The sequence below is a fragment of the Natator depressus genome, chromosome 9, assembly GCF_965152275.1.
Source record: "Natator depressus isolate rNatDep1 chromosome 9, rNatDep2.hap1, whole genome shotgun sequence".
Lineage (NCBI taxonomy): Eukaryota > Metazoa > Chordata > Testudines > Cheloniidae > Natator > Natator depressus.
The window spans coordinates 54517050-54543090 of record NC_134242.1 but is presented as its reverse complement, the minus strand read 5'-3'; the positions used below and the strand labels follow the sequence as shown (position 1 = coordinate 54543090).

The 26041-nt window shown below is 42.4% G+C and overlaps 1 protein-coding gene across 2 annotated transcripts in view; it reads left to right on the top strand.

Moving 5' to 3' along the window:
* FARP2 (FERM, ARH/RhoGEF and pleckstrin domain protein 2) overlaps positions 1–26041 on the top strand; it is a 198826-nt gene that overhangs the window by 5143 nt on the left and 167642 nt on the right. For both annotated transcript variants that reach the window (XM_074964209.1, XM_074964208.1), the window contains exon 2: positions 1107–1346. In XM_074964209.1, the coding sequence (XP_074820310.1) occupies positions 1131–1346 (216 nt within the window). In that variant the 5' untranslated portion in view covers positions 1107–1130. The remainder of the gene's footprint in view (positions 1–1106; positions 1347–26041) is intronic.

Here is a 26041-nt window from a genome sequence, read left to right as displayed (position 1 = left end):
TAGGACTTGAAAAATGTACAAGATACATGTTAGCTAGAGACCTTTACATCCAAATCCAGAGATAGATACGATAAATTTGGGGGGTAGGAGAAGAGAGACTACTTCCCCATCAGTGTTCAGAAGCAGCACCCATGTGATAAGTCCAGCTCCCCTGATACCAGCTGCTGGGAAGTGGATTTTTATCACAGTGCTGATCCTACATCCTGCCTGGGACTTGATTTTCTGTTTTTGTTTTTTTCTTTTTTTTGTGTGTGCATTAGCTTCTGGCTAGTAGCCATATTGTAAATTTGAAGTTCTAACCACTGGCAGAAATTAAGAGTTTTCTGTCTCATTAGTTGCTTCAAACCCTTCTGGGTTCTGTTAGGTTAGACGTTTTTTGCTGCAAGATGAGATGTCTCCACTACTCTACTCCTTCCTCAGTTTCCCTTGTTTGGGTCTTTTTCCTCTGAGAATAACTTAACTTGCTACTGCTGCTAATAACTTTCTCTTCAGAATAGGGACCATGTCTAATGCTACATCTATATAGTGCCTAATATAGTAATGGTGCTGTAATATAAACAATAATTGCAGTAGAATGAAACGGACTTGATTCTTGACATTTCACAGTTGCCTGCAAGGTTCTGAATAGAAGTAGTGAAAACATCAGAGCGTTAATTTAATTTAAAGGGACACTGTCTCAATTTAAAGGGACATGTCAGTTTGAAATCCAGTCACTTTAAAAAAGGCAATAGACTTGGTGCTAGTCATTCCCTGTTCAAGTTTCTTCTCACTGCTTGCTCCCATGTTCTCTGCCCATACTTTCCTGTTTCCTGTCCAAATTCCTGATTGACTGTTTGGTTTGTTACTGCTTGTTTTTTGTCTCTGTTTTTGTTTTTTTCTTCCCTAATAGTTGGCTTTTTCAAACTCATTTTGATCAATTTTATTTTTTTAAATATTGAAATTTGATTATTTTGGTAGTTGAACAAATAAGTACATGAGGACTCCATGTATAATTTTTTAATGTAGAATTATGCTTTCCGTTTGTAGAATCTTCATTTTGAAATGTTATTTAATGAAAAATATCTATCTATTTTTTGTTAGCCATTAGTCTCTATATTCCCCTGTAGGTATTTGGACATTGCTGTTGAATAATGGGAGAGATAGAAGGAACGTACAGAATACTGCAGACTCCTGGTTCTCGTTTGGGAGTCCAGAAGAATACTGGAGTGAGTACGCTGGAGCCAGAGCAGAACCTTTCTACAGCAATGGCAATGACACCTTTCTACAGCAATGACAAAATGCCTGAGAGGGATCTACCGATCAAAATAAAACTGTTGGACAACACTGTGGAAGTACTTGGTGTTGAGGTAGGAAAGAGGTTCAGTCTGATTTCAGATAAGTTTAGTTTCAGGTAATGTAGAATTTACTGTATATACTGGTGTATAAACTGACAAAATTTCAAGGGAACTTCTGGAGTGGAGGTTCATATAAGACTCAAGGCAAGGGAAGAGAGAAGCCTCTGATCCTCCTTCAGATCATTGAGCAGGTCCCCAAACAGCTCACTTGTAAATATACCTAATTTGCTTATCTAAGACCTGCAAGTGTGGAGCTTATAAGGAGCATAGATGTTGGTATCAGAATTATGTATTTAAAATAACTTCAGTTTCACTGAACAAATATCATAAAGATGTCACACTGGTATGAGAGTTTGTTAATATGAAGGAATGTACAGTAATTAAGAATGTTAATGGTTGGGTGGTTTTTTTTTTTTTTTGTTTTTTGTTTTTTTTTGCATTGCTGGAGCTTCAGGTATCCAGATGTGACCACTTTGTTTTAAACTTTCATGTCTCTCTTGGAGATCTTGCAAAATTATTTTTAATTTCCTGATTAAAGACGTAGTGCTCTCTTGACTTGGAGGTGGGGAAAGCCTGAAATCTGTTTTCTTAAGTCCAACTTTTTGCACTTTCTTCAAATGAATTTGTGACATCAAACCACACAGCTTGGCAATTTTGAGTGTCCTTTCCACAGTGATCTGACAGTGCTCCCTTAAAGGTTAGCCTTGGCATCTAGGTCTTTGATGCTGAGTCAGTATTATGGGTGCTAAGTAACTGAGGCAACCTTTAAAAATTAAAAATTGTGGGGTTGCTGTAGGAACAACTGAACGTAATCTGTTTCTCCTCTTTACTTCTTCTCCCCTCCTCTCTTCCTCCCCTTCCCCACCCACCCAGAAAGTAAACTAAAAATATTTCACAGATAATAGGGTTAGAAAACACCTTTCTATTTCAGTTAAGATACACTCAACTTTCAGGTTATTCTACATTAGTAAAATCCTGACTCTTTTAGAGCAAATGTACAAAGCTTTAAATTGCTGTGCAGACTTCAGCCGGTTTTACTAAAAATAAGCAAGAAGAGTGACCTCACTTAGAAATGTAGAAATTGGTAGTTTTAATTTGCGTGATTGTCTGGATGTTTAATGGGGTAAGAAACAAAAGCAGCTCTGCCGAGGAACCTGCGGGAACGAATTACCCAGTATCTCCATGAGAGTTTCCTGGAGATCTCTGAGGGAAATTCCCATGAAGTGAGTGAGTCTATCAACAGCCTGTTCCGCTGCTCAGAATAGGCATGCTGTGGGAGACGAGCCTGATTTCTGCAACCCTCCTGCCCCCAACAAATTGCTTCAGCAATTCCCAAAATCAGATCCACTTTCCAGGGGCCTCCTCTCCTATTTGTGCTTCACCAAGATCCGACTGCTGTGACTGGCTAGGCTGCTCTGGGGTAGAAAAGAGCTCCTGACTGCATGCATCTCTGGCCTCTGAGTCATCCTCTGCCTCTTCCTCCCCTCCCCCTCTTCATCCAAGATTTCCTCCTCCTGGCTCGGTCCACACTCAACTGGCACATGAGCCAACCAAGTATCCACAGGGGCCTTCGCAGTGGAGGTGGGGTCGCCACCGAGTATCGTGTCCAGCTCTTTGTAGAACTGGCAGCTTGTGGGCGCAGCACCAGAGTGGCGGTTTGCCTCCCGCGCCTTCTGCAGCTCCTTCACTTTTACCCTATACTGAAATGTGTCCAGGTCATGGCCCCTTTCTGTCATGCACTGTGAAATCTGTCTGTAGTTATCATAATTCCTACGGCTGGAGCGCAGCTGGGACTGCACAGCTTCCTCTCCCCAAATGCTGATTAGGTCCAGCAGCTCGGCATTGCTGCAAGTGGGGGATCGTCTGGTGAGTGGAGCAGGCATGGCCATCTGGAAAGATGCGCTTGGCAGTGTGTACGCCTCGGGAGTTATAGTTCAGAAAGCTGCTTTATTGCACAGAAACTTGCCAGTGTAGACGGGGCCTAACTCATTAGCCTCCTCAAAACTCTTCTCTGCTGTGATGTCTACAAAAAACTTGACAATGTTTAGGCTGCTAGTGTGTTGAGACCACTGCTTATCATGCTTATTAATATTTTCGCACTGTCTGTATCCATCTGTTATCTCTTGTCTTATGCTTAGATTGTAAGCTCCTTGGGGTGGGCACTGTCTTTTTGTTCAGTGTTTGTACAGCACCCAGCACAATGGAATCCTGGACTGTGAATGGGGCTCCTAGGCAGTATGGTAATAAAAATAATAAATAAAAGCAGAGTAGACTATATGAATAGTGTCACAGCATAGCAGACATCCTATTGGGCTGCTGTATTAGTTGAGTACAAAGCTCCCCTTTCCTTCCTCTCTTTAAAAGTTAATTTGTCAGATGTCTGGAGAGAGGAGTAACAGCCACATACTGCTGATTGTGAAGAAGTATTTGACATTCTCCAGCTTCTCGGAGTGGTGTAGGGCTATGAATAAGGAATGATATTAGCACCAGCCAGCTAGAGAAGATGGGTCAGGGAATAACGACAAGCTGAGTGGCTACTTTTGTAAAGCAGCCCTGAGAGCAGGGGAAGAACAGTCCTCTGAGCAGCTGCTCCAGGATCAGACGCCATTAATATGTAACTCTTGCCCACTCTCTCTCTGTGCATGTGAGGAGTTTTCATAGAATTAAACAGGTGGAAATTACTAACCGTTTGTGTTTTTCACAAATACAAAATAACACAAAATAAAGTGAAAAACTGCTATTAAAATGATGCCTGTGTCTCCTGTACCATGGGGCTGGGCCTGGCTCTGGGCATTGTGATTTGGTGTGCAGGCTTGCAGTGCTGTTCAGGTTTGGCCCAGGTGCCCCCTATCATGATGATGGGTGGAGAGATGGCTGGCCAGATTTGAGTGAGTGGCTGGCACTGCAACCCTGCAGGCCAAGTTGCAATGCCAAGAGCAGGGGCTGGGGCCAGCCCTGCAGGACAGGAGCTGCTGCTGCAGGGTGAGTGCGGGGTGGTCTTGCTCTGTAGGGCCTCCCCTCCTCTGGGGGCAGGACACAACAAAATTCCCAAAAAATTAAGCAAAAAAATAAAATAAAAAGAATTTCATTGGGCTCTAGAAATTATTGAGTCTGGGAGTGGAATGCTGAATTTTTAGCTAACTAGTTCAGATAAAAATGCTTCTGCATGACTCATGGCTTGTTGATTCAAGTAACAGGGAAAGTTTTTGAATTATCTAGAGCCAAGAGCTCTGTTATGGAGGATTAAATAGGAACACTGCACATAAAGGACAAAAACTCATAATGAGTGGGCATGCCCATGAGCTTGTCTTCAAACTCCCTAAGAGTGGAGGGGGTGTGTGTGGAAGATAGAAAGAATACATCAGAGCAGACTAAGTGGATGTTTGATATCAGTTGCTGATAGACACACAAACTTGTATGTGCAAAAAGAGAGGTCTTAAGTGAACTAGTTATTTGTACTTCTGTCTGGACTTCACTTCTTACAGCTCTCTAAGGAGTGAAGGGGGAATAGAAGGTTTGTGAGACCAATACAGCTGAGAACAAGGGTTGTTGATTTTCAGTCAGTCACTGGAAGTTACATATACAGGAGCTTGTGAGCCTTTTGGAGTTTAAGATGGAAAGCAGGCCACAATTTCTAGGAATGGCTCACTCTGAGTTCTTAAGCATATCTTTATTATAGAGTGGAGCCTAACTGTTCTGGCATTTTGCACAAGGCAGAGTTAAGGTTGTCTGTGTCTGACCTGGTGACTTAGTAGAGCTGACTTGCTAAAGGACTTGAGGGTATGTATGACTTTATTCCTTATTTCTGTACTTTTGGTTTTGAGTTTGGCATTACTGTCCCTTTTGCAAACTTAAGTGGTTCTCACAAAGTATCTTATCTGAGTTTATTTCAATTTCTCTCAAAGGAGATGATTTAATTTACTTTAAATAAAATTTCTACGCACCTAATTCCTTACAGATTATAAATGCAGTCCGGTCAATGTTCAGGTGTATAAGCAGGCAAAATTGTACTGTTCAGTAGTTTTCAGATTTTTCTGTGGATTTGGAAGGCCTTGTTGCTTATCAAGTAAAAGTCCATCATTCCTGAAGAAATACTCCCTGCAATTTTATATGTAATACTTATATATTTAAGTTGAGGAAAAGAAATTCCACTGGATCCTCTTGCTTCTTCAGCTGGTAGCATCATTTGTATTGGCAAATTGTCACCAAATTGAGGATAAGTTTGGGTTTCAGAAACCATACCCTCTAGCTGTTGCAGGTATCTGTTGCATTCAGGCACAGTTGTGCAAGATTGGAAAAGGGTACTAGTAATACAAGCCAGAAAAATGATGTCCTGCAACGAAGGGCAAGATGCCAAAAAACACTTTCTGTACCAAACTGATGGATATTATTCACTTAGGACAAGGCCTTGCTTTTGAAATAAAGGCTTGGCAAATAAAAACCCAGAAATGTCTGTCATTTGTTATCTTCTGGATTTATATTTTATCACTAAATTTATTTTTTTCTCAGATTTTGAAACAAATGTAGCTGCTTGTACCTGCAACTTGGTAGATATCTCTGGGTTGTGCTTGATTTCAGTCCTGAGCTTATTACTTTGTTCAGTTCACTCACTTTTTTATTGTATCTGAATTTAAATTTCCAGTTCAGCTGAAGTTAGGCTCTTTTCGCTAACCTGCTTTTAGATTCCTGAAGGGTTGCTGTAGAGACTTAAAACGCCTTGGAAACCATAACATTTGAGCTCTTCAGTATGAATGAGGTGGATAATGGGAAAGCCACTTGAGATCAGATAGGTAGGAGCATGTCAAATAACTTTCATTTTACTTCATCTGATTTAAGGTAGTTGAATATACATGGCACAAAATATAATGGCTGGCATAAAGAGACAAGGCAGTACAATACACAACAGTGTAAACATTGTCTCTTGTTATGTTGAAAAGTTATGTTCTATGTACTTGAGCTTCTGCACTTATGTTAATTTTATGACTTTGTTTATAACCTTTGTACTTTTCCTAAATCTAATGGTGTAGTACAGCAACTCCTCACTTAATGTTGTTCCGGTTAATGTTGTTACGTTGCTGATCAATTAGAGAACATGCTCGTTTAAAGTTGTTCAGTGCTCCCTTATAACGTTGTTGGGCAGTCAACTGCTTTGTCCACTGCTTTCAGAAAGAGTACCCATTAGAGCTAGCTGGCAGCCTCCCATCAGCTCCCCTAAGTTTCCTGTGCAGCAGCAGCCCAGCAGGCTATCAATTGCCTGGCAGTTCAGGTATCCCTCCCCCCACTGCCATGTGCTGCTCCTGCCCTCTACCTTGGAGCTGCTCCTGGGAGCCTCCTGCTTGCTGTGCAGAGGAGGGGGAAGCGGGGTGCTAATGTCAGGGTCTCACAATATAAGTGTCCCCTGGGTAAGCACCAGCATTGTATATTGCTAATGCTTTTATATGCACTGGAAAGGATCTTGGGAAGGGTTGAAGGTGTGAATGTGGAGTGAAAGATTCCTTTGCAGTTTGCGAGAGACCAAAGGGGGAGGAAGGGAGAAAAGATCAGGTTAACTCGATGCTCCAGCTAGGTCCAAAGATAAGAAGCTGACTCCTGCCCAAGGCCACTGCACACAACAGATCCTCTGCTACCTGCCAAGAAAGACAGCCTAGATTCCAACCCCGACCAGCCGTGAGAAAGGAGAATTGAATGAACAGAACGCAGGGGCTGAGAAAACAAGTGAGACTGTGAAGGTCAGCGACTGGGGAAAACAACAATCTTGCGTCCCTGAAGCTGGTGTGTTTTGGGAAAGCTGAGGAAGCTGCGGAAAGCCGGTTTGGACTGGTACAAAGAGTATGGGGGACAGAGGTCCCTGAATGAAATGCCCCGAGAAGAACCCAGGGCTTAAAAATCCTCTCAGGAGCCAAAGTAAGTCGGAGATCAACAGCGGACCCTGGACGGCCTCTGCACAGGACAGAACTCTTGTCCACCCTTCCCCCTCTTCTTCTCACGTTAGACCTGGGCTTGGCCAGCCCTGGGTTGTGCGTCTGTGAGTATGAAAGTGGGTGCGGGCTCGGGCACTAATGCTTTCTTCCTTCCTCTGAGTGACGTGGGTAGAACCCAGCACTCACAGGCTTAGGCACTAACGCTCTCTTCCTTCCTCTGAGTGACATGGGAAGCACCTAGCACTCACCACTGTTATTTTATTAATAAAGCTTTAGAACTTAGTCACTCCCCTAAAGATCCTGCGGCCTCAGCCTGATCACCTGACGCCCCAGGCAGATTGGTAACTTAAATCTATCACAAGGGTGTCTCCCTTCTCCGCAGAGCAGGGGGCGGGACATGACAGGGCTCAGGATGGAGGGAGCTTGCTGGCAGCAGCAGCTGTCTCAACTTGCTGATCTACTTAAAAAGGCAGTGTACTTAGAGTGGGGTCAGCGTACTTAAAGGGGCAACATGCGTCCGTCTCTCACTCACACACACACGGTGTGTGTCTGTCTGTCTCTGCCATGCTGTGTCTCCTTTTTCCATTCATGCTGCCTTGTAGAGTGTGAGGCTACATTAACAACAATGTTAACCCTTGAGGGCTCATCCGAGTGCTAGTTCATCATTTAGCAGTAAGGCATTCCCTGGGAAATATCCCACCCTCTGACTCCACCACCTCAACCAAGCTTCACAATCATCATTGCTGTATACAGTATTAAATCGTTTGTTTAAAACTTAGTGTGTGTGTGTATGTTTGTGTGTGTGTATGTATGTGTGTTTATATATATATAAAAAACACACACACACACATACATACATAGTCTTTTGTCTGGCAAAAAAAATTTCCCTGGAACCTAACCCCCCCATTTACATTAATTCTTATGGGGAAATAGGATTTGCTTAACATCGTTTTACTTAGCCCTGGTCCACACTATGAGTTTAGGTCGAATTTAGCAGTGTTAGATCGATTTAACCATCCACACGATGAAGCCATTTTTGTCAACTTAATGGGCTCTTAAAATCGATTTCTGTACTCCTCCCCGACAAGGGGATTAGCGCTAAAATCAACATTGCCGGGTCGAATTTGGGTTAGTGTGGACGCAATTTGACAATATTGGCCTCCGGGAGCTATCCCCCAGTGCTCCATTGTGACTGCTCTGGACAGCACTCTCAACTCAGATGCACTGGCCAGGTAGACAGGAAAAGCCCCAGGAACTTTTGAATTTCATTTCCTGTTTGGCCACCGTGGCATGACCACGCAGAGCTCATCAGCAGAGATGACCATGGAGTCCCAGAATTACAAAAGAGCTCCAGCATGGACCGAACAGGAGGTACTGGATCTGATCGCTGTATGGGGAGATGAATCCGTGCTATCAGAACTCTGTTCCAAAAGACGAAATGCTGAAATATTTGAAAAAATCTCCAAGGGCATGAAGGACAGAGGCTATAACAGGGACCTGCAGCAGTGCCGCATGAAACTTAAGGAGCTCAGGCAAGCCTACCAAAAAACCCAAGAGGCAAATGCCCACTCAGGGTCAGAGCCCCAGACATGCCACTTCTATGATGAGCTGCATTCAATTCTAGGGGGTGCCCCTACAACTACCCCACACCTGTATGTGGACTCCTGCAGGGGAGTCTCACGCAACAGGGATGAGGATTTTGGGGACGAGGAAGATGATAGCGCACACTGGGCAAGCAGAGAAACCGTTCTCCCCGACAGCCAGGAACTGTTTATCACCCTGGAGACAGCACCCTCCCAACCCAGCTCCCGGACCTTGAAGGCAGAGAAGGCACCTCTGGTGAGTGTACCTTTGTAAATATAATACACGGTTTAAAAGCCAGCATGTTTAATGATTAATTTGCCCTGAAGACTTGGGATGCATTCGTGGCCAGTACAGCTACTGGAAAAGTCTGTTAACGTGTCTGGGGATGGAGCGGAAATCCTCCAGGGACATCTCAATGAAGCTGTCCTGGAGATACTCCCAAAGTCTTTGCAAAAGGTTTCTGGGGAGGGCAGCCTTATTGCATCCTCCATGGTAGGACACTTTACCACGGCGGGCTGGTAGCACGTAGTCTGGAATCATTGCATAAGAAAGCATGGCAGCGTGTGGTCCCAGTGTTTGCTGGCATTCAAGCAACATCCATTCTTTATCTCTCTGTGTTTTCCTCAGGAGAGTGATATCATTCATTCTCACCTGGTTGAAATAGGGGAATTTTATTAAGGAGACATTCAGAGGTGGCCGTTCCTGCTGGGCTGTTTGCCTGTGGCTGAAAAGAAATCATCCCTGCTGTTAGCCACGTGGTGGGGGGAGAGGTGAAGCGATCATCCCACAGAATCAGGTGTGTGGGGGGGTTTAGTTAGGTTTGTGCTGCATATTAACCTGAAAACATCAGCCCCTCCTTTTAAATGGCCAATATATCTTTTTCAGTTTTACTCTCCCTTTTTTTCTCCCGCAGCTGCAAATGTTTCAACGCTGCCACTAGCATCTCCGTCCCAGAGGCTAGCGCAGATAAGAAGGTGAAAAAAATGCACTCGTGATGAAATGCTCTCTGACTTTATGCAGTCCACCCAAACTGAAAGAGCCCAGCAGAATGCGTGGAGGCAGACAATGGCAGAGTCCAGGAAAGAACAAAATGAATGCGAGGAGAGGTGGTGGGAGCAGCAGGAGAGGTGGCGGGATCAAGAGAAAAGGTGGCGGCAGCATGATGAGAGGAGGCAGGATGCAATGCTGAGGCTCCTGGAGGATCAAACTGATGTGCTCCGGCAAATGGTTGAGGTGCAGGAAAGGCACAGACCGCCACTGCAGCCCCTGTGTAACCAACTGCTCTCCTCCGCAAGTTCCATCGTCTCCTCACCCAGATGCCCAAGAATGCAGGGGAGGGGCCTCCTGGCACCCAACCACTCCACCCCAGAGGACTGCCCAAGGAACAGAAGGCTGGCATTCAATAAGTTTTGAAGTGCAGTGTGGCCTTGTCCTTCCCTCCTCCCCCACCCCTCCTGGGCTACCTTGGCAGTTATCCCCCTATTTGTGTGATGAATTAATAAAGAATGCATGAATTTGAAACAACAATGACTTTATTGCCTCTGCAAGCGGTGATCGAAGGGGAGGGGAGGGCGGTTGGCTTCCAGGGAAGTAGAGTGAACCAAGGGGGTGGGTTTTCATCAAGGAGAAACAAACAGAACTGTCACACGGTAGCTTGGTCAGCCATGAAACTGGTTTTCAAAGCTTCTCTGATGTGCAGTGCGCCCTGCTGTGCTCTTCTAACCGCTCTGGTGTCTGGCTTCGCGTAATCAGCAGCCAGGCGATTTACCTCAACTTCCCACCCTGCCATAAATGTCTCCCCCTTACTCTCACAGATATTGTGGAGCACACAGTAAGCAGTAATAACAATGGGAATATTGGTTTTGCTGAAGTCTAACCGAGTCAGTAAACTGCGCCATCGCACTTTTAAAAGTCCAAAGGCACATTCTACCACCATTCTGCACTTGCTCAGCCTATGGTTGAACAGCTCCTGACTATTGTCCAGGGTGCCTGTGTATGGCTTCATGAGCCAAGGCATTAAGGGGTAGGCTGGGTCCCCAAGGATAACTATAGGCATTTCAACATCTCCAACAGTTATTTTCTGGTCTGGGAAGAAAGTCCCTTGCTGCAGCTTTTGAAACAGACCAGAGTTCCTGAAGATGCGAGCATCCTGTACCTTTCCCAGCCATCCCACGTTGATGTTGGTGAAACGTCCCTTGTGATCCACCAGTGCTTGCAGCACCATTGAAAAGTACCCCTTTCGGTTTACGTACTCGCTGCCTTGGTGCTCCAGTGCCAAGATAGGGATATGGGTTCCGTCTATGGCCCCACCACAGTTAGGGAATCCCATTGCAGCAAAGCCATCCACTGTGACCTGCACGTTTCCCAGAGTCACTACCTTTGGTAGCAGCAGCTCAGTGATTACGTTGGCTACTTGGATCACAGCAGCCCCCACAGTAGATTTGCTCACTCCAAATTGATTCCCGACTGACCTGGTAGCTGTCTGGCATTGCAAGCTTCCAGAGGGCTATCCCCAGTTGCGTGTGAACTGTGCTGGCTGCTCTCATCTTGGTATTCTTGCAGTTCAGGGCAGGGGAAAGCAAGTCACAAAGTTCCATGAAAGTGTCCTTACGCATGTGAAAGTTTTGCAGCCACTGGGAATCATCCCAGACCCGCAACACTGTGCGGTCCCACCAGTCTGTGCTTGTTTCCCAGGCCCAGAATTGGCGTTCCACGGCATGAGCCTGCCCCATTGCCACCAGGATGGCCAAATTGTCGGGCCCCGTGCTTTGAGAGAAGTCTGTGTCCATGTCCTCATCACTCTAGTCACCGCACTGCCATCTCCTTGCCTGCTTTTGCAGGTTCTGGATCTGCATATACTGCATGATAATGCGCGAGGTGTTTACAATGGTCATAACTGCTGCGGTGATCTGAGCGGGCTCCATGCTCGCTGTGGTATGGCATCTGCAGGAGAGCAGAGTTGCAGGGGAAGTGGTGGTTGGATGACCAGTTTTGCAGACCTACTGCACCGTCTGCTTCCAGGACACAACAGCTGAGCGGGCTGCACACTTGGTATGGCGAGACAAGAGCAGCCGAGCAGAGTTGCAGCGGAAGCAGCCCTGCGAGACCACCAGGAGAGCAGAGTGTCAGTGGAAGCGGTGGATGACGACAGTAATATTGAGGACCTGCGAGGTGGATTCATAGCATCAGGAGAGCGGAGTTGCAGCGGAAGTGGTGGATGACGACGATGGTTTGCAGACCTACCGCACCGGCTGCTGAACGCAGTAAGGCGCCTGCATGGAAAAAAGGCATGAAACGATTGTCTGCCATTGCTTTCACGGAGGGAGGGCTGACTGATGACATGTACCCAAAACCACCCGCGATAATGTTTTTGCCCCATCAGGCATTGGGAGCTTAACCCAGAATTCCACTGGGTGGCAGAGACTGTGGGAACTGTGGGATAGCTACCCACAGTGCAATGCTCTGAAAGTCGACGCTAGCCTCGGTACTGTGGATGCACTCTGCCAACTTAATGCGCTTAGTGCATTAGTGTGGGGACACACACAATCGACTGTATAAAATCGCTTCCTAAAAAATCGACTTCTATAAATTTGACCTAATTTCGTAGTGTAGACGTACCCTGAAAGTAGCATTTTTCAGGAACATAACTACAATGTTAAGCGAGCAGTTACTCTACTGCTAGATTGGATATATTGTGCTTGTCTTGTTACATTGTACTTTTATTTTTTATGATGGGTCATCAGAAGTACATAGCTTACATATAAGAATTTGATTTGACCTAGGTCAGGCTATATTACAATAGATAAGACAGTAATTTTAATCTGAATCTTTCCAAGATTTGTTTGTCCAGGTCAAATATATCCATGCTGAATTAAATTAAATGAAGTTAAGGCCAGAATATTTGGGCTTTCTGAATTTTGTGAAGAGCTTCCCAGCTGAGACTTCAGAACTGCAGGGGGGGTCGATTTATCGCGTCTAGTGAAGACGCAATAGATTGACCGCTGAGCGCTCTCCCGTTGACTCTGGTACTCCACTGGAGTGAGAAGCATAGGCAGAATCGATGGGGGAGCATCAGCAGTTGACCTACCACAGTGAAGACACTGCGGTAAGGAGATCTAAGTACATCAACTTCAGCTATGTTATTCACGTAGCTGAACTTGTGTAACTTAGTTTGATTCCCTCCCGCCCTCCCCGCAGTGTAGACCAGGCCTCAGAGTGGGTGAGGGGAAACAATCGGGTCTCCTTTATTTGCGGAAAGCACACTTGATCATTGTTGCATAATTTTTTTTTTTAATTGCACAGCTAACTGAAATAATCTGCACAGACTATTTGCATATGGGAGGTATGGTTTTGTGGCTGAACCACTGGACTGGGATTTAGAAGTTCTGGGTTCAGTTCCTGGCTCTCCCACAGACTAGCTGTGTGAACTTGGGGAAGTCACTGAAACTTCACTTCACTTCATTTTACCCATCCAAATAATAGAGAACTATATTCTTTCCTCTTGTTTGTCTTATCTATTTAGATCATAAGCTCTTTGGGACTGAAATTGTCTCTTATTGCATGGTTGTACAGCGTCTCAGCTGTTGGCGCTTTAAGTGCTACAGGAATGCAGTTTTTTTTACAATTTTATTTTTGTTGTAGTACCTTGTCAGATTGGTTTAGGAGTGGGTCAGTTAACATTAGCATCCCAGAAAATGTAATTTAATTAGATGGAGATCATGCATAATTTATTTCTGCGTAGAATATGACTTCAGTTTTCTTCACTGGTAACTTTTTTTTTTTTTTTTTTTTTTTTTTTAAATCATAGCAAATTTACATCTCTTGGTCTAGGTCTTAGACTCAAGTTAACAAGGTGGATAAAAATCAATGCTTTTTTTGGGGAAAAAATAGGATTTTTTGGATTTAAAAGAGAAATTGAGCAGTGTGCAAAAGGTCTAGAGGGTAAAATTGTTAACCTGAGTCTTGATGGGTGGAGCAATGTCCACAATGATCCTGTTGTATGTGCTTGTGTGACAACAGAAGAAGGGAATGTCTTTCTTACAGAAACAATTGATACATCAGGAAATGCACACACAGCAGAATACTTAGAAGAAGTACCAGTAAAAGCTATAACAAACTGGGGGAAAAATATTCAAATGTCTAGTATGCAGCTTGGTCACAGATAATGCTGCAAATATATTCAAGATGAGAAGAAATTATTTAGAAGAGAGTCCCAAACTAATAACATACAGTTGCAGTGCTCATTTGATGCACCTCCTAGCCAAAGACTTCAGTGTTCCAGAAATAAAGGCTAATGTTGTTGAAATTGCAAAATACTTCCGTAGCAACCACTTTGCAGCTGCTGCTCTGAAAAAAGTGGGAGGAACCAAGCTAACTCTCCCATAAGACGTGCAATGGAACTCAGTAGTGGACTGTTTTGAGCACTATATCAAGAGCTGGCCTAATTTGATGACAGTTTGTGAACAAAATCGTGAAAAAATAGATGGCATTTTCACAGCCAAAGTTCTCAACGTTGTGCTTAAGAGAAATGTTGGACACATGCTGAGTACCCTGAAGCCTATTTCTGTAGCCTTGAACAAAATGCAGGGAAATAGCTGTTTTATTTGGAAATTTGGAAGGAACTGAGTGAGATCTTTACAAAGAGAAATATGCAATGACAGAGTTAAATTACAAGCATTAAAAAAACAAATGGGACAAGCACTATCTCCAGCTCATTTTCTTGCAAATATTCTCAATACTCGGTACCAGGGTCAAACCTTAACTGCTGAAGAAGAGGAGTTGGCTATGACATGGACACCCAGCAATCATCCCTCCATAATGCCAACTATAATAAACTTGAGAGCTAAGGGTGAACCATTCAAGAAATGTCTTTAAAACAGCAAACATATAATCACACCAGCGAACTGGTGGAAGTCACTTAAGCACCTGGATTCAGAGACTGTTGAAGTGATAATCTCACTTTTAACAGCAGTAGCTGCTTCTGCCAGTGTAGAAAGAATCTTTTCTTCCTTTGGACTAATTCATTCCAAATTGAGAAATTGTTTGGGATCTGAAAAAGCAGGAAAGCTTGTTTTTCTTTTCCAGATTATGAACAAAGAGGAAAATGAAGGTGAAGACAACTGAGTTAGCTGCAGAAGCCAGTATTTTAAAAAGAACAGGAGTACTTGTGGCACCGTAGAGACTAACGAATTTATTTGAGCATAAGATTTCAGCCCACTTCATCAGATGCATAGAATGGAACATATAGTATGGAAACAGGAGCAAATTTACCACATCAATCTTCTAAAACCTTGGCACAATCATGAGGCATGCTTAGTCACACAGGAGACCCTTCCCCAGGAGGATAACTTACATGAGCAAGTGAGGATATCATCTGACTTGACGCCGATCCAAAAGATCGAGGCAGCCGACATGATTAATCGCAACCGAGATGTGTTCTCTACAAAACTGGGGCAGACGACTGAGACCTATCACCATATCCGCACGATCCCCGGAGCCAAGGTAACATTGAGACCCTACCGAATCCCAGCAGCCAAAAGAGAAGAAATCAAGGCTGAAGTAAAGAAAATGTTAGAATTAGGGGTTATTGAAGAATCTTACAGTCAGTGGTCCAGTCCAATTGTTCTAGTGCCTAAACCTGATGGTACCACGAGATTCTGTAATGATTTTTGCTGACTGAATGAAATATCCCAGTTTGATGCATACCCCATACCACGCATCGACGAACTGGTTGACCAACTGGGTAGTGCCTGATCCTTGACTACACTGGATCTGACAAAAGGGTACTGGCAGATTCCTCTGACCAAAGAAGCTAAAGAAAAGACAGGCTATTCCAGTACACCGTCCCCCTCTCCCCCCTACATGGGGCCCCGGCCACATTCCAGCGCCTCGTGGATAAGCTGCTGCGCCCCCATACTAGTTATGCATACCTAGATGATGTCATCATCTATACGCCAGACTGGGGAACCGACTTGGAGAAAGTTCAGGCAGTACTGCGCACCTTAAGGCGGGCTGGCCCCACTGTTAATCCCGCTAAATGCGCCATAAGGCTAGCAGAGGCTAGGTACCTGGGATATATTGTGGGAAGGGGCATAGTGAAGCCCCAAATGAATAAGCTAGAGGCAATTCAAAACTGGCCCTGGCCGACCCGAAAGAAGGAGGTCCGCGCGTTCCTAGGCGTGGTAGGCTACTACCGACATTTTATTCCCCACTTCACCACTAGGGCAAGTACCCTAATGGACCTGGTGAAGGCCCGAGGTCCAGACATGGTAAAGTGGACCGACGCAGCAGAGGGGGCATTCACAGACCTTTGGATGGCCCTCTGTAACGACCCCGTCCGTACTCATAGCCCCGGACTTTAACAAGGAATTTATTTTACAAACAGACGCTTCCAAGGTGGGGTTGGGGTGGTTCTGTCGCAAATGGTGGGAAAAGAGGAACACCCAATCCTCTACCTGAGCAGAAAGCTTATCCCAAGAGAACAGAAATACGCAGTAGTCGAGAGAGAATGCCTTGCTGTCAAATGGGCTATGGAGACACTGTGTTATTACCTCTTAGGCTGGCGATTTACTCTTGTGACGGACCAAGCACCCCTCCAGTGGATGCAGCGGAATAAGGAAAAGAATGCAAGGGTCACCAGGTGGTTCTTATCCCTCCAACCATTCCAGTTCTGCATACGGCACAGGGTTGGATGCCACCATGGCAACGCTGATGGTCTGTCATGAGCATACTGCCTGGCGTCCCAAGTTGCCCAACTCTATGGTGTTGAGTGGGGGGGGGAGGGGGGAATATGTGACGGGGCAAGGCCAGATGGCTATAGAGAAGTAGTGGGAGATAGATATATTAGCTCCAGGCTAAACAAATCCCTGGTGCCAGGATAAGTTAAATGGCATCTGCTCCAGGTCAATTAAGACACCTGGGGCCAATTAAGAACTTTCCAGAAGGCAGGGAGAATGCTAGGTTGATTGGGACACCTGAAGCCAATCAGGGGCTGGCTGAAACTAGTTAAAAGCCTCCCAGTTAGTCAGGTGGGTGCAGATGTCAGGAGCTGTGGGAGGAAGTTGCGCTGTTGGAGAGACTGAGCAGTACACACCATATCAGGCTCAAGGAAGGAGGCCCTGAGGTAAGGGTGAAGTGGAGCTTGAGGAAGTGGGGGCTGCAGTGAGGAAGTAGCCTAGGGAATTGTACATGTCATGTTTCTAAAAGGTCAGCTACCATAGCTGATACTATTAGGGTCCCTGGGCTGGAGCCCAGAGTAGAGGGCGGGCCTGGGCTCCCTCCTTTGCCACTCTCCCCCCCCCCCCCCCCGATTAATCACTGAGACTGGGAGACAACAGAGACTGTGCAAGGGAGGATAGCTTCTCCTCACCTCCCTTGCTGGATTATGATGAAAATGGCTCAGTAGACTGACCCTTGTCTCTAGAGAGAGAAGGTTACATGGAGGGTCACAGTGAGCCTCTGAGGTTAGCGAAATCCTCCAGGAAACGTGGGACCCACGGAGACAAGGACAGAGGTTTGTCACTAATATATATATACACACACACACACACACACACAACGTGAAAAGGTGGAGTAAGAGGCTAATTAATTAAAATGAGCTATTATCAGCAGGAGAAAAAAACTTTTGTAGTGATAATCAAGTTGGCCCATTTAGACAGTTGACAAGAAGGTGTGAGGATACTTAACATGGGGAAATAGATTCTCACACCTTCTTGTCAGCTAACACAGCTGCTACTCTGAAACCTGTCAATATTTTGGCTCGTTCACCTGCACATCTACCAATGTGATATGTGCCAGCAATGCCCCTCTGCCATGTACATTGGCCAAACTGGACAGTCTCTACGTAAAAGAATCAGTGGACACAAATCAGATGTCAAGAATTATAACATTCAAAAAGCAGTTGGAGAATACTTCAATCTCTTTGGTCACTCGATTACAGACCTAAAAGTGGCAATTTTTCAACAAAAAAACTTCAAAAACACACTCCAATGAGAGACTGCTGAATTGGAATTAATTTGCAAACTGGATACAATTAACTTAGGCTTGAATAAAGGCTGGGAGTGGATGGGTCATTACACAAAGTAAAACTATTTCCCCATGTTTATCTCCCCCCCCCCCCCTCGCTGTTCCTCAGACGGTCTTTTCAACTGCTGGAAATGGCCCACCTAGATTATCACTACAAAAGGTCCCCCCCCCCCCCCCCCGCTCTCCTGCTGGTAATAGCTCATCTTAAATGATCACTGTCGTTACAGTGTGTATTGTAACACCCATTGTTTCATGTTCTCTGTGTATATAAATCTCCCCACTGTATTTTCCACTGAATGCATCCGATGAAGTGAGCTGTAGCTCACGAAAGCTTGTGCTCAAATAAATTTGTTAGTCTCTAGGTGCCACAAGTCCTCCTTTTCAATATTTTAAGTTTCTCATGTTGACCTGGCTGACAGTCGATTTTAATTTTTTTTTAATTTCATTTAACTATTTTACTTAAAAACAATTTTAACAAAAACAAACCTGATTTAAAAAGACTAGAATGTTTACATTCAAAAATTCATATGCTTGTTTTGTTAAAATATTATATGTTTGCTGTTGAAGAAAAAAATCCAGAATACATAAACGTTGTTTTAGTTAAATAAAACAATTTAAATGTCTGTCTGGTGATGTTCTCCTCCTAATACAGCATGGCAAGAAAATCCTCCAAATATTAATTTTTAACCTGTTGAATTGGAGATTTCGTAAATATCTGCTTCAATGACCTTTGGTAAATGAAATAACCAACCAATCTTTCATTTTCTGATATAGCTGTAAAGCTAATCTGAAAAGTTTTCAAAATAGATAACTTAAATATATAGTGTGTACCTTCTAAAAATTAAACCGACATCTATCTCTGAGTTGTGAAGAATATGTATGAAGGTTATAACAACCAACAAGAATGTACTTTTATGTAGAAATCCATGATTAGATCGAGTCTTCGTGACTAGTGATTTAAATCATGATTTAAATCAAATCCACCCTGCAAGTTAAAAGGAAGTCTCTTCTCCCCTTCAAATATTGTATTCCAATTCTGGGCTTTGTTACTCCTCCTATTGTGTGCAATGACTCTATCTGTAGTATTATAAAATGTTAGAATAAAACCGTACCATTTGAGACCTCTGACCAACTCACGAGGAAGTCCTCTTCCATGCACGAGACTTAATTGTAGCAGAGCTTTTAAAATATTCAACAAATCCAAGTAGATCTACCAATTCTATTTTACATCAGCCCCAAAATTATGTTTTGTGCGAGAATTAGCTTTGTTGTTTCATTCTCCTCTCCCTTGTTATGATGCTTTTAGTAAGTGAATGAGAAGTGTCTTCATTAGAGGGAAATAGTGTGCTTCTCAACTAAGTGAAGGTATTTATCAGTGCGGAGTACATATTTATTCACTTCATTAAGTTTCATTGGGGTTTTTTGGGGGGGGGGGGGGAGTTTGCCCGACAGTTATAGTTCTCAAAAAGAAAAGGAGTACTTGTGGCACCTTAGAGACTAACAAATTTTACTCCTTTTCTTTTTGCGAATACAGACTAACATGGCTGCTACTCTGAAACCAGTTATAGTTCTGTAAATTTTCACTCCTTATGCTGGAAGAAGTACTTGCATCTTGTCACGTTTCCCTGCTCTTAATAGTCAGGGATTATTCTAGGTCCTTGCTGTGGGTTTGGCTGGTGTTGTAGGTGTTTTTGTTCCATAGACTCTGCAGTTATACATTGGGGAAAATAATTTTTTCTGCTTTTTTTTCACTTTTTGGCACTTCTGCCACTGACTTTGTTTTCATATAATTAACTTAAAGCTTTATGAGCTTATTGCAGACACTTTATTTTTTCTCATTTTTGAGTACTGTAAGGCCAGAGTATATTCAACATATCTACTATGTTTGATTTGGCTGTGTCCCTTTTGGACATTACAGGAAAAAACAGAAATAAAGTACTACTGTTGCCTACTGTACAATAGAAGAATGTAGTAGAGCTGGATTCATGTTTTTCTCATTCTTTTGTGATGCATTATAACTTTATGGCTTTTTCTTTTTTGGCATTGCATAAACTTTAAGACTCCAAAGTTGCATTAATACAGAGCTAAAACGTCCCTTCCCATGTTGAGCTGGGGGCAGTTACTTGATACGCAGTCTGGTGAATTTTTTGAAGCTCCCAGTATCCCTTGAAGGGTAACAGAAGGATATTAAAGAAGTCTACAGAGGGAGCATGATTCTCTAATCACATAGCTATCCTAAGATCCATGGAGAATCACACAGATTTTAGGGCAGTGGCACACCTGAGGCAGAACAGCTCACTCAGGAGCTGTTACTGGTTTCCTGCCCACATCTATGAACCATCTCCAAGGGAGGTAGGTGTAGAGTGGGAGTTAATGCTGAAAGAGGAGAGAGTGTTAATCTGTGTTGCAACTTTCTATGGAGATTCCATGGGTTTGCCAGGGCATTTAGGGGGTTGTCTTGGCTCCAGCCCCTATCCTTAGGGCTGGTAGCTCCAGCTCCAAAAGCTGTGGAGATTGATCATGGACTCTGGAGAAAGAGGAGGAGGAGGAATAATTCTTGTTGGACTCTGCTCCATCCCTGACCTAACTGGTGTATACATACTTTGTTCCTTTAGTGTCTCTTGCAGGGATGATTTGGCATGTATTTAATTTGCATTGTATAATGTTTGTTTAATATCCTTGTGTTGTCATAGAAACTAATCTATAACTGTGGAAGAGCTTCAAACTTTTGAATGCGTCACCTGAAATTAGGTGCATTTTAAAAAACCATAGAGAAGATGTGAGAGTTTGGAAAAAGATTTGAAATTAAAATTGCTCAAACTGCCTTTAGTTTGTGTTTCCAGTTCTGTTAAGGTTTCATTTCTTTATCAAAACAGATATTGCATTATTTCCAAGCTCAGTGGAATACATTGGTATCTTTTATTGTTGATAGCTATTCTATTTTAGCTAGATATCTTAACTATGCTAAGATACAGTACTTAGTGCTGGCAAGAAGATTCCCCCCCCCCCCATTTTTTCTTGGCATGTCATTTTGAAGTATTGAGCAAAGCAGATGATGTCTCCACAAATTAGTTTCACTAAATTTGCTTGACTTGTTTAAAAGCATGTAATTTTCCCCTTTATTAAAGCTACTTGTACTTTAACATCTTATTTGAAAGGCTTATTTTAGGCATATTTGTTTTTATATGGTTTTCATACACCTTTAATTTAAAAGGCGTGGAATGAAATTGTGTATACTTAGATATTCATTGTCATTTTAGGTCAGTGGTCTGCTGTGGTCTGTAACTCACCACATTCTTAGATCTTAAAATCAGGAGCTGGCTTAGGACCTTTGGGGCTGCTTACAGGGCAGGCAGTCATCTGGAAGGTTGTACGCCAGTCAGTGATTTCCTTGGTTTTTTAAAGAATTATTTTCAGCCTCTAGCCAGTATATGATGTTATTGATATTTTTAACATCAGTACATTCTAACAATAAACACTGCACTGAAGTTTAAGCATCAGCAAAAATTGCCATAATTTATTACAGGGAAGTTGTGAAGAAAGAGATGTAAATACTAATATATACTTATCAAGGAATCAAAATGCAAATTTGCTGCAATGGGAAATGTGTAAAGGGAACCCCAAAAAGCTTACTTGGACATAACTATTGAGAGATGCTCTGTATTGTATATAATGAGTGTAGTTTGGGAGAAGGCCTGGCAAATCCTCAGTCTTTCTAAGAAGAGGCCCTCCTATAGGAGGAAACAGTGTAACTTTTGGTCTTTCTGGCAAAGAGAGAAAGCTCTAAACATGAAGCTTCTTTTGTGCTCTCTCCCCCCTCCCCCCCTTGCTCTCTCTTGCTTCATGTATTTAGGACTTCATTTCATAGTGGATTTTTCTGTGTTGTAGAGTATTAACAGCTTAAATATGTGGGAAGTGGGAGGACAGACTGCTTCTGAATCCTATTAAACAATACACTAAAAGAATCTAAATGCTATATTAGTAAGCTCAATGTTTTTCTTTTTGACAAGGGAAAAATAATCAAAGAAAGAATCATAGCCAGATGTTTGTCATTGCTCCTGCTTGACTATCCTAAATATGGCAAATAAACGGCCATACAACTTTTTTGTCTGACCTCAGAAGAAAAAGTTAGTAATTCACTATTTGAAATTTGAAGATATTATAGGGTTTAAAAAGAAAGTAATTCAAGCTTTCCAATCTACATATTATATGATTCTACTGTACTTTTTGAAACCTGTTATTTTGTGTTTGGTGGCTTGACTTTCATTTTTCCCATCAGTGCCACTGTTCAGTCTAAGATTCCTGGGACCTAAACATATCCATAATAGTGGACCTTTGACATATTATTATGTGGGAATGCTGTAGTTTTTGTAGTAGTTAGTTTCTTTTATATCAGTCCAGCCAGATAGCATAAAGTCTAATTCAGTCCCTTTTAAAATAAGAGACTTGCAAAGAAAAATAGCTGCTATAAATTGTCACTGGTTACTCTTCTGATTGTATTAATCTGTACAACTCAGTATGTTAGGGGAATGTGATTAGTACTGTCTTGAAAATGAGATTTCTTCTGCATCATGCTGAAGACCGTCGTTTTGTGTTAAGCTGGGGCTTGTGTGAAACCTCTGCACGTGATACCTGCCCGTCATTCAGGAGAAATGTAAGAAATGCAGGTAAGCTCCTTTTGAAGTAAAATAGTTAAAACAATAGATTCATAGATACTAAGGTCAGAAGGGACCATTATCATCATCTAGTCTGACCTACTGCACAACGCAGGCCACAGAATTTCACCCACCCACTCCTGTGAAAAACCTCTCACCTATGTCTGAGCTGATGAAGTCCTCAAATCGTGGTTTAAAGACTTCAAGGTGCAGAGAATCCTCCAGCAAGTGACCTGTGCCCCATGCTACAGAGGAAGGCGAAAAACCTCCAGGGCCTCTTCTAATCTGCCCTGGAGGAAAATTCCTTCCCAACCCCAAATATGGCGATCAGCTAAACCCTGAGCATATGGGCAAGATTCACCAGCCAGATACTACAGAAAATTCTTTCCTGGGTAACTCAGATCCCACCCCATCTAATATCCCATCACAGGCCGTTGGGCCTATTTACTATGAATATTTAATTACCAAAATCATGTTATCCCATCATACATCTCCTCCATAAACTTATCAAGTTTAATCTTAAAGCCAGATAGATCTTTTGCCCCCACTGCTTCCCTTGGAAGGCTATTCCAAAACTTCACTCCTCTGATGGTTAGAAACCTTTGTCTAAGTTCAAGTCTAAACTTCCTGGTGGCCAGTTTATATCCATTTGTTCTTGTGTACACACTGGTACTGAGCTTAAATAATTCCTCTCCCTCTCCGGTATTTATCCCTCTGATATGTTTATAGAGAGCAATCATATCTCCCCTCAACCTTCTTTTAGTTAGGCTAAACAAGCCAAGCTCCTTGAGTCTCCTTTCATAAGACAAGTTTTCCATTCCTCGGAATAGGAGCCACTTCCCAAAACACAGGCCACATACAAGGCCTGTCAGGAACTCAGGTGTGGGCAGAGGGGTTACACTGGGGGCTGAATGCAAATGTTGAGGGCCTCACGTTGTTTTGGTGGAGCTGGCTGTGAGTGAGAGACGGCAGATGCAGCCGTAAACACTAGAGAACCAGACGGAAGGAAGCAGAAAGCCAAAATCAGGCATAGAAGCACATCAGAGAAAGCTTTTGGGTCAGGTGCTGGCTGGAAAGAGGCTTGGAATATTGAGCAAGGAGGCTATTTCCTGTTGTTTGATTCTTACTATGTTCAAGGAAACAGGACATTGTGTGCATTGTTTATATATAAACAGTATTGCATCAAAGAAACACCTGACTCTATCCTCAGTTTCTCCTTCTAATGGAAATAACCTGCAAGACCTCAAACATTAGTTTGCCTCTTGGGTTGAAGGATAACAACATAAAAACTAACATGGAAAGCTAAACAGCTATGTGCATGAAGTACATTATCTTATAAGTAACATCTGATTTTCTTATCTAAAACTCTAGCTTTGGATATTTTGAAAAAGCCTTTATCTTTGTGCATTTGACATCAGGGTGGATTGATTTTAATTTAAATAAATGATTTTAATTGATTGATTTTATGATTTTAAATACAGTAGGAAATACTGATTTAAATTTATTTTAGTTGTTTTGCATTTTTACTTTTTATTTTCCTAAAGAAAAGTTGATTCTCCTTGTTTAGTAACCATTAAAACATGTTTAAGTAATTACATAGCTTACATTTATTCAGATACTTAATTTTTATATTTTGTTAGAAAATGGTGAATGATGCATTTATTTTTTAGATTAATTTTTACTTGTTTGTGTCAAGCTCTATTTGGATGGAAATTCAAACTCAAAAGCGCACAAACAAGCATTTCAGGTTTTTTTTTATTAAATGAAATGTAATCTGAAATAAGAAAAGTATCAAAACATGTTTTGCATTTAAAACTAACTGATTTATTAAGCAAAGGAAGTATTATCTGTAATTAGTGAACTGAACTGATTGTTTTTGGTTACTTTGTCCCTCAAGATTTTAGAAAGAGTAGATCTCATCCCCTCACACCTAGTTTTTATTCATAGGTTTGAAGAGAAAAACAAAATTTCTGGCTTTTTCAACTTCCAGTTGGCTTCTTAACTTTGTATGAACCAGTCTTTGAGCTGAACCAGTTGAATAAACAGAAATGAAGAAAATATTTTCTCTGCATCCACAGGACAGGCTACTGCCGTTAAAAGCTGGTTTCACATTTCAGGACACTCTGGTTACTTCACTATTTACTTCCACTGGTTCGGTGGTTTGACTTTCTTTAAAATTTGGCAAGGCATATGTACTACTTAATATTTTATTTTATTTAAATAATTTTAATAAATTATAAAAAGTTTAGGCCTTAACATAAATTTTAAATTTCAAATTTAAAGATTTATCTTAAATAAGCCTTTATCTAATTTAAATAAACAGACCAATTAAATCACAAAAATCAGATTTAAATAAAAATCTGACTTTTAAAAATATACTTTAAAAAATAATTGATTTTTATCCACCTTGCTGGAGAATTTATCTGAAAACTAAAGACTGATTTAAGATTGACCTTATTCTAACGCTAACGTCAGTTGCTAATGTTTGAATGCATTACACAGGCCCATATTCTGGCTTTGGGTATCTGCACACGTTGCACAGAATATAACCCATGGTCTTTATTAATGTTCTAGATTTAGAGCAAAAAGTGAAACTTGTGGATGGAGACCCGGATATTAGCATTGAGGCCCAGGCAATAGTAACTGAAATAACTTATGTTGTTCAGTAAACTTTCTTTAATTATTCATCATATTTTTGTGAACGTACAGTGGTAAAAGTCTGCATGTACAAATGCTGTTAGTAAGAACCATATAGCACATGTAAATTATCTGTGTTATGTAAATGCCTGGAGACTTCAAAAGTGAGATTAGGACCCCATTGTACAAACACACAAAGACCCTGAAGAGCTTTTAGTGTAAGTAGACAAGACAGATAGGATGGGAAAGGAAACAGGCACAGAGAGGTGAGATGACTTGCCCAAAGTCATATAGCCTGGCAGTGGCAGAGCCAGGAATGGAACCAGCTGTCCTGTGCCTGTCCAGTGCCCTTCTCACTACACTATGATGCCTCCCTAAACCCTTTGGGGGATTCCAAAGTAGTTTTTTCAGGAAAGGCTGATCTCTTGGTAGGGGGTGGGAGGGAAATGAAAATGCATTGTTAAAAATAAATCCAAGTTCACCAATCCATGGTACTTGTTTGTTCCATTGTTGTCAGCTGCATGCTTGAATGCATCCTAGATGACGATTCAAATGCTGGACTGTTGAAATATTTGACATTTCAAATAGCTGAAACTATCAAGCCTGTAAGGTAACACATCCATGAGTCTAAGGGTAAGTCTGCACTGCAATTAAAAAAAAAAAACCGAGGCATCCTTGTGGCACCTTAGAAACTAGCAAATTTATTTGGGCATAAGCTTTTGTGGGCTAAGACCCACTTCCTCAGATGCATGGAGTGGAACATGCAGTAGGGAGGTATAAATACACAGCATATGAAAATATGGGAGTTGCCTTACCAAGTTGGGGGTCAGTGCTAACGAGCCAATTCAGTTAAGGTGGAAGCGGGCTATTCTCAACAGTTGACAAG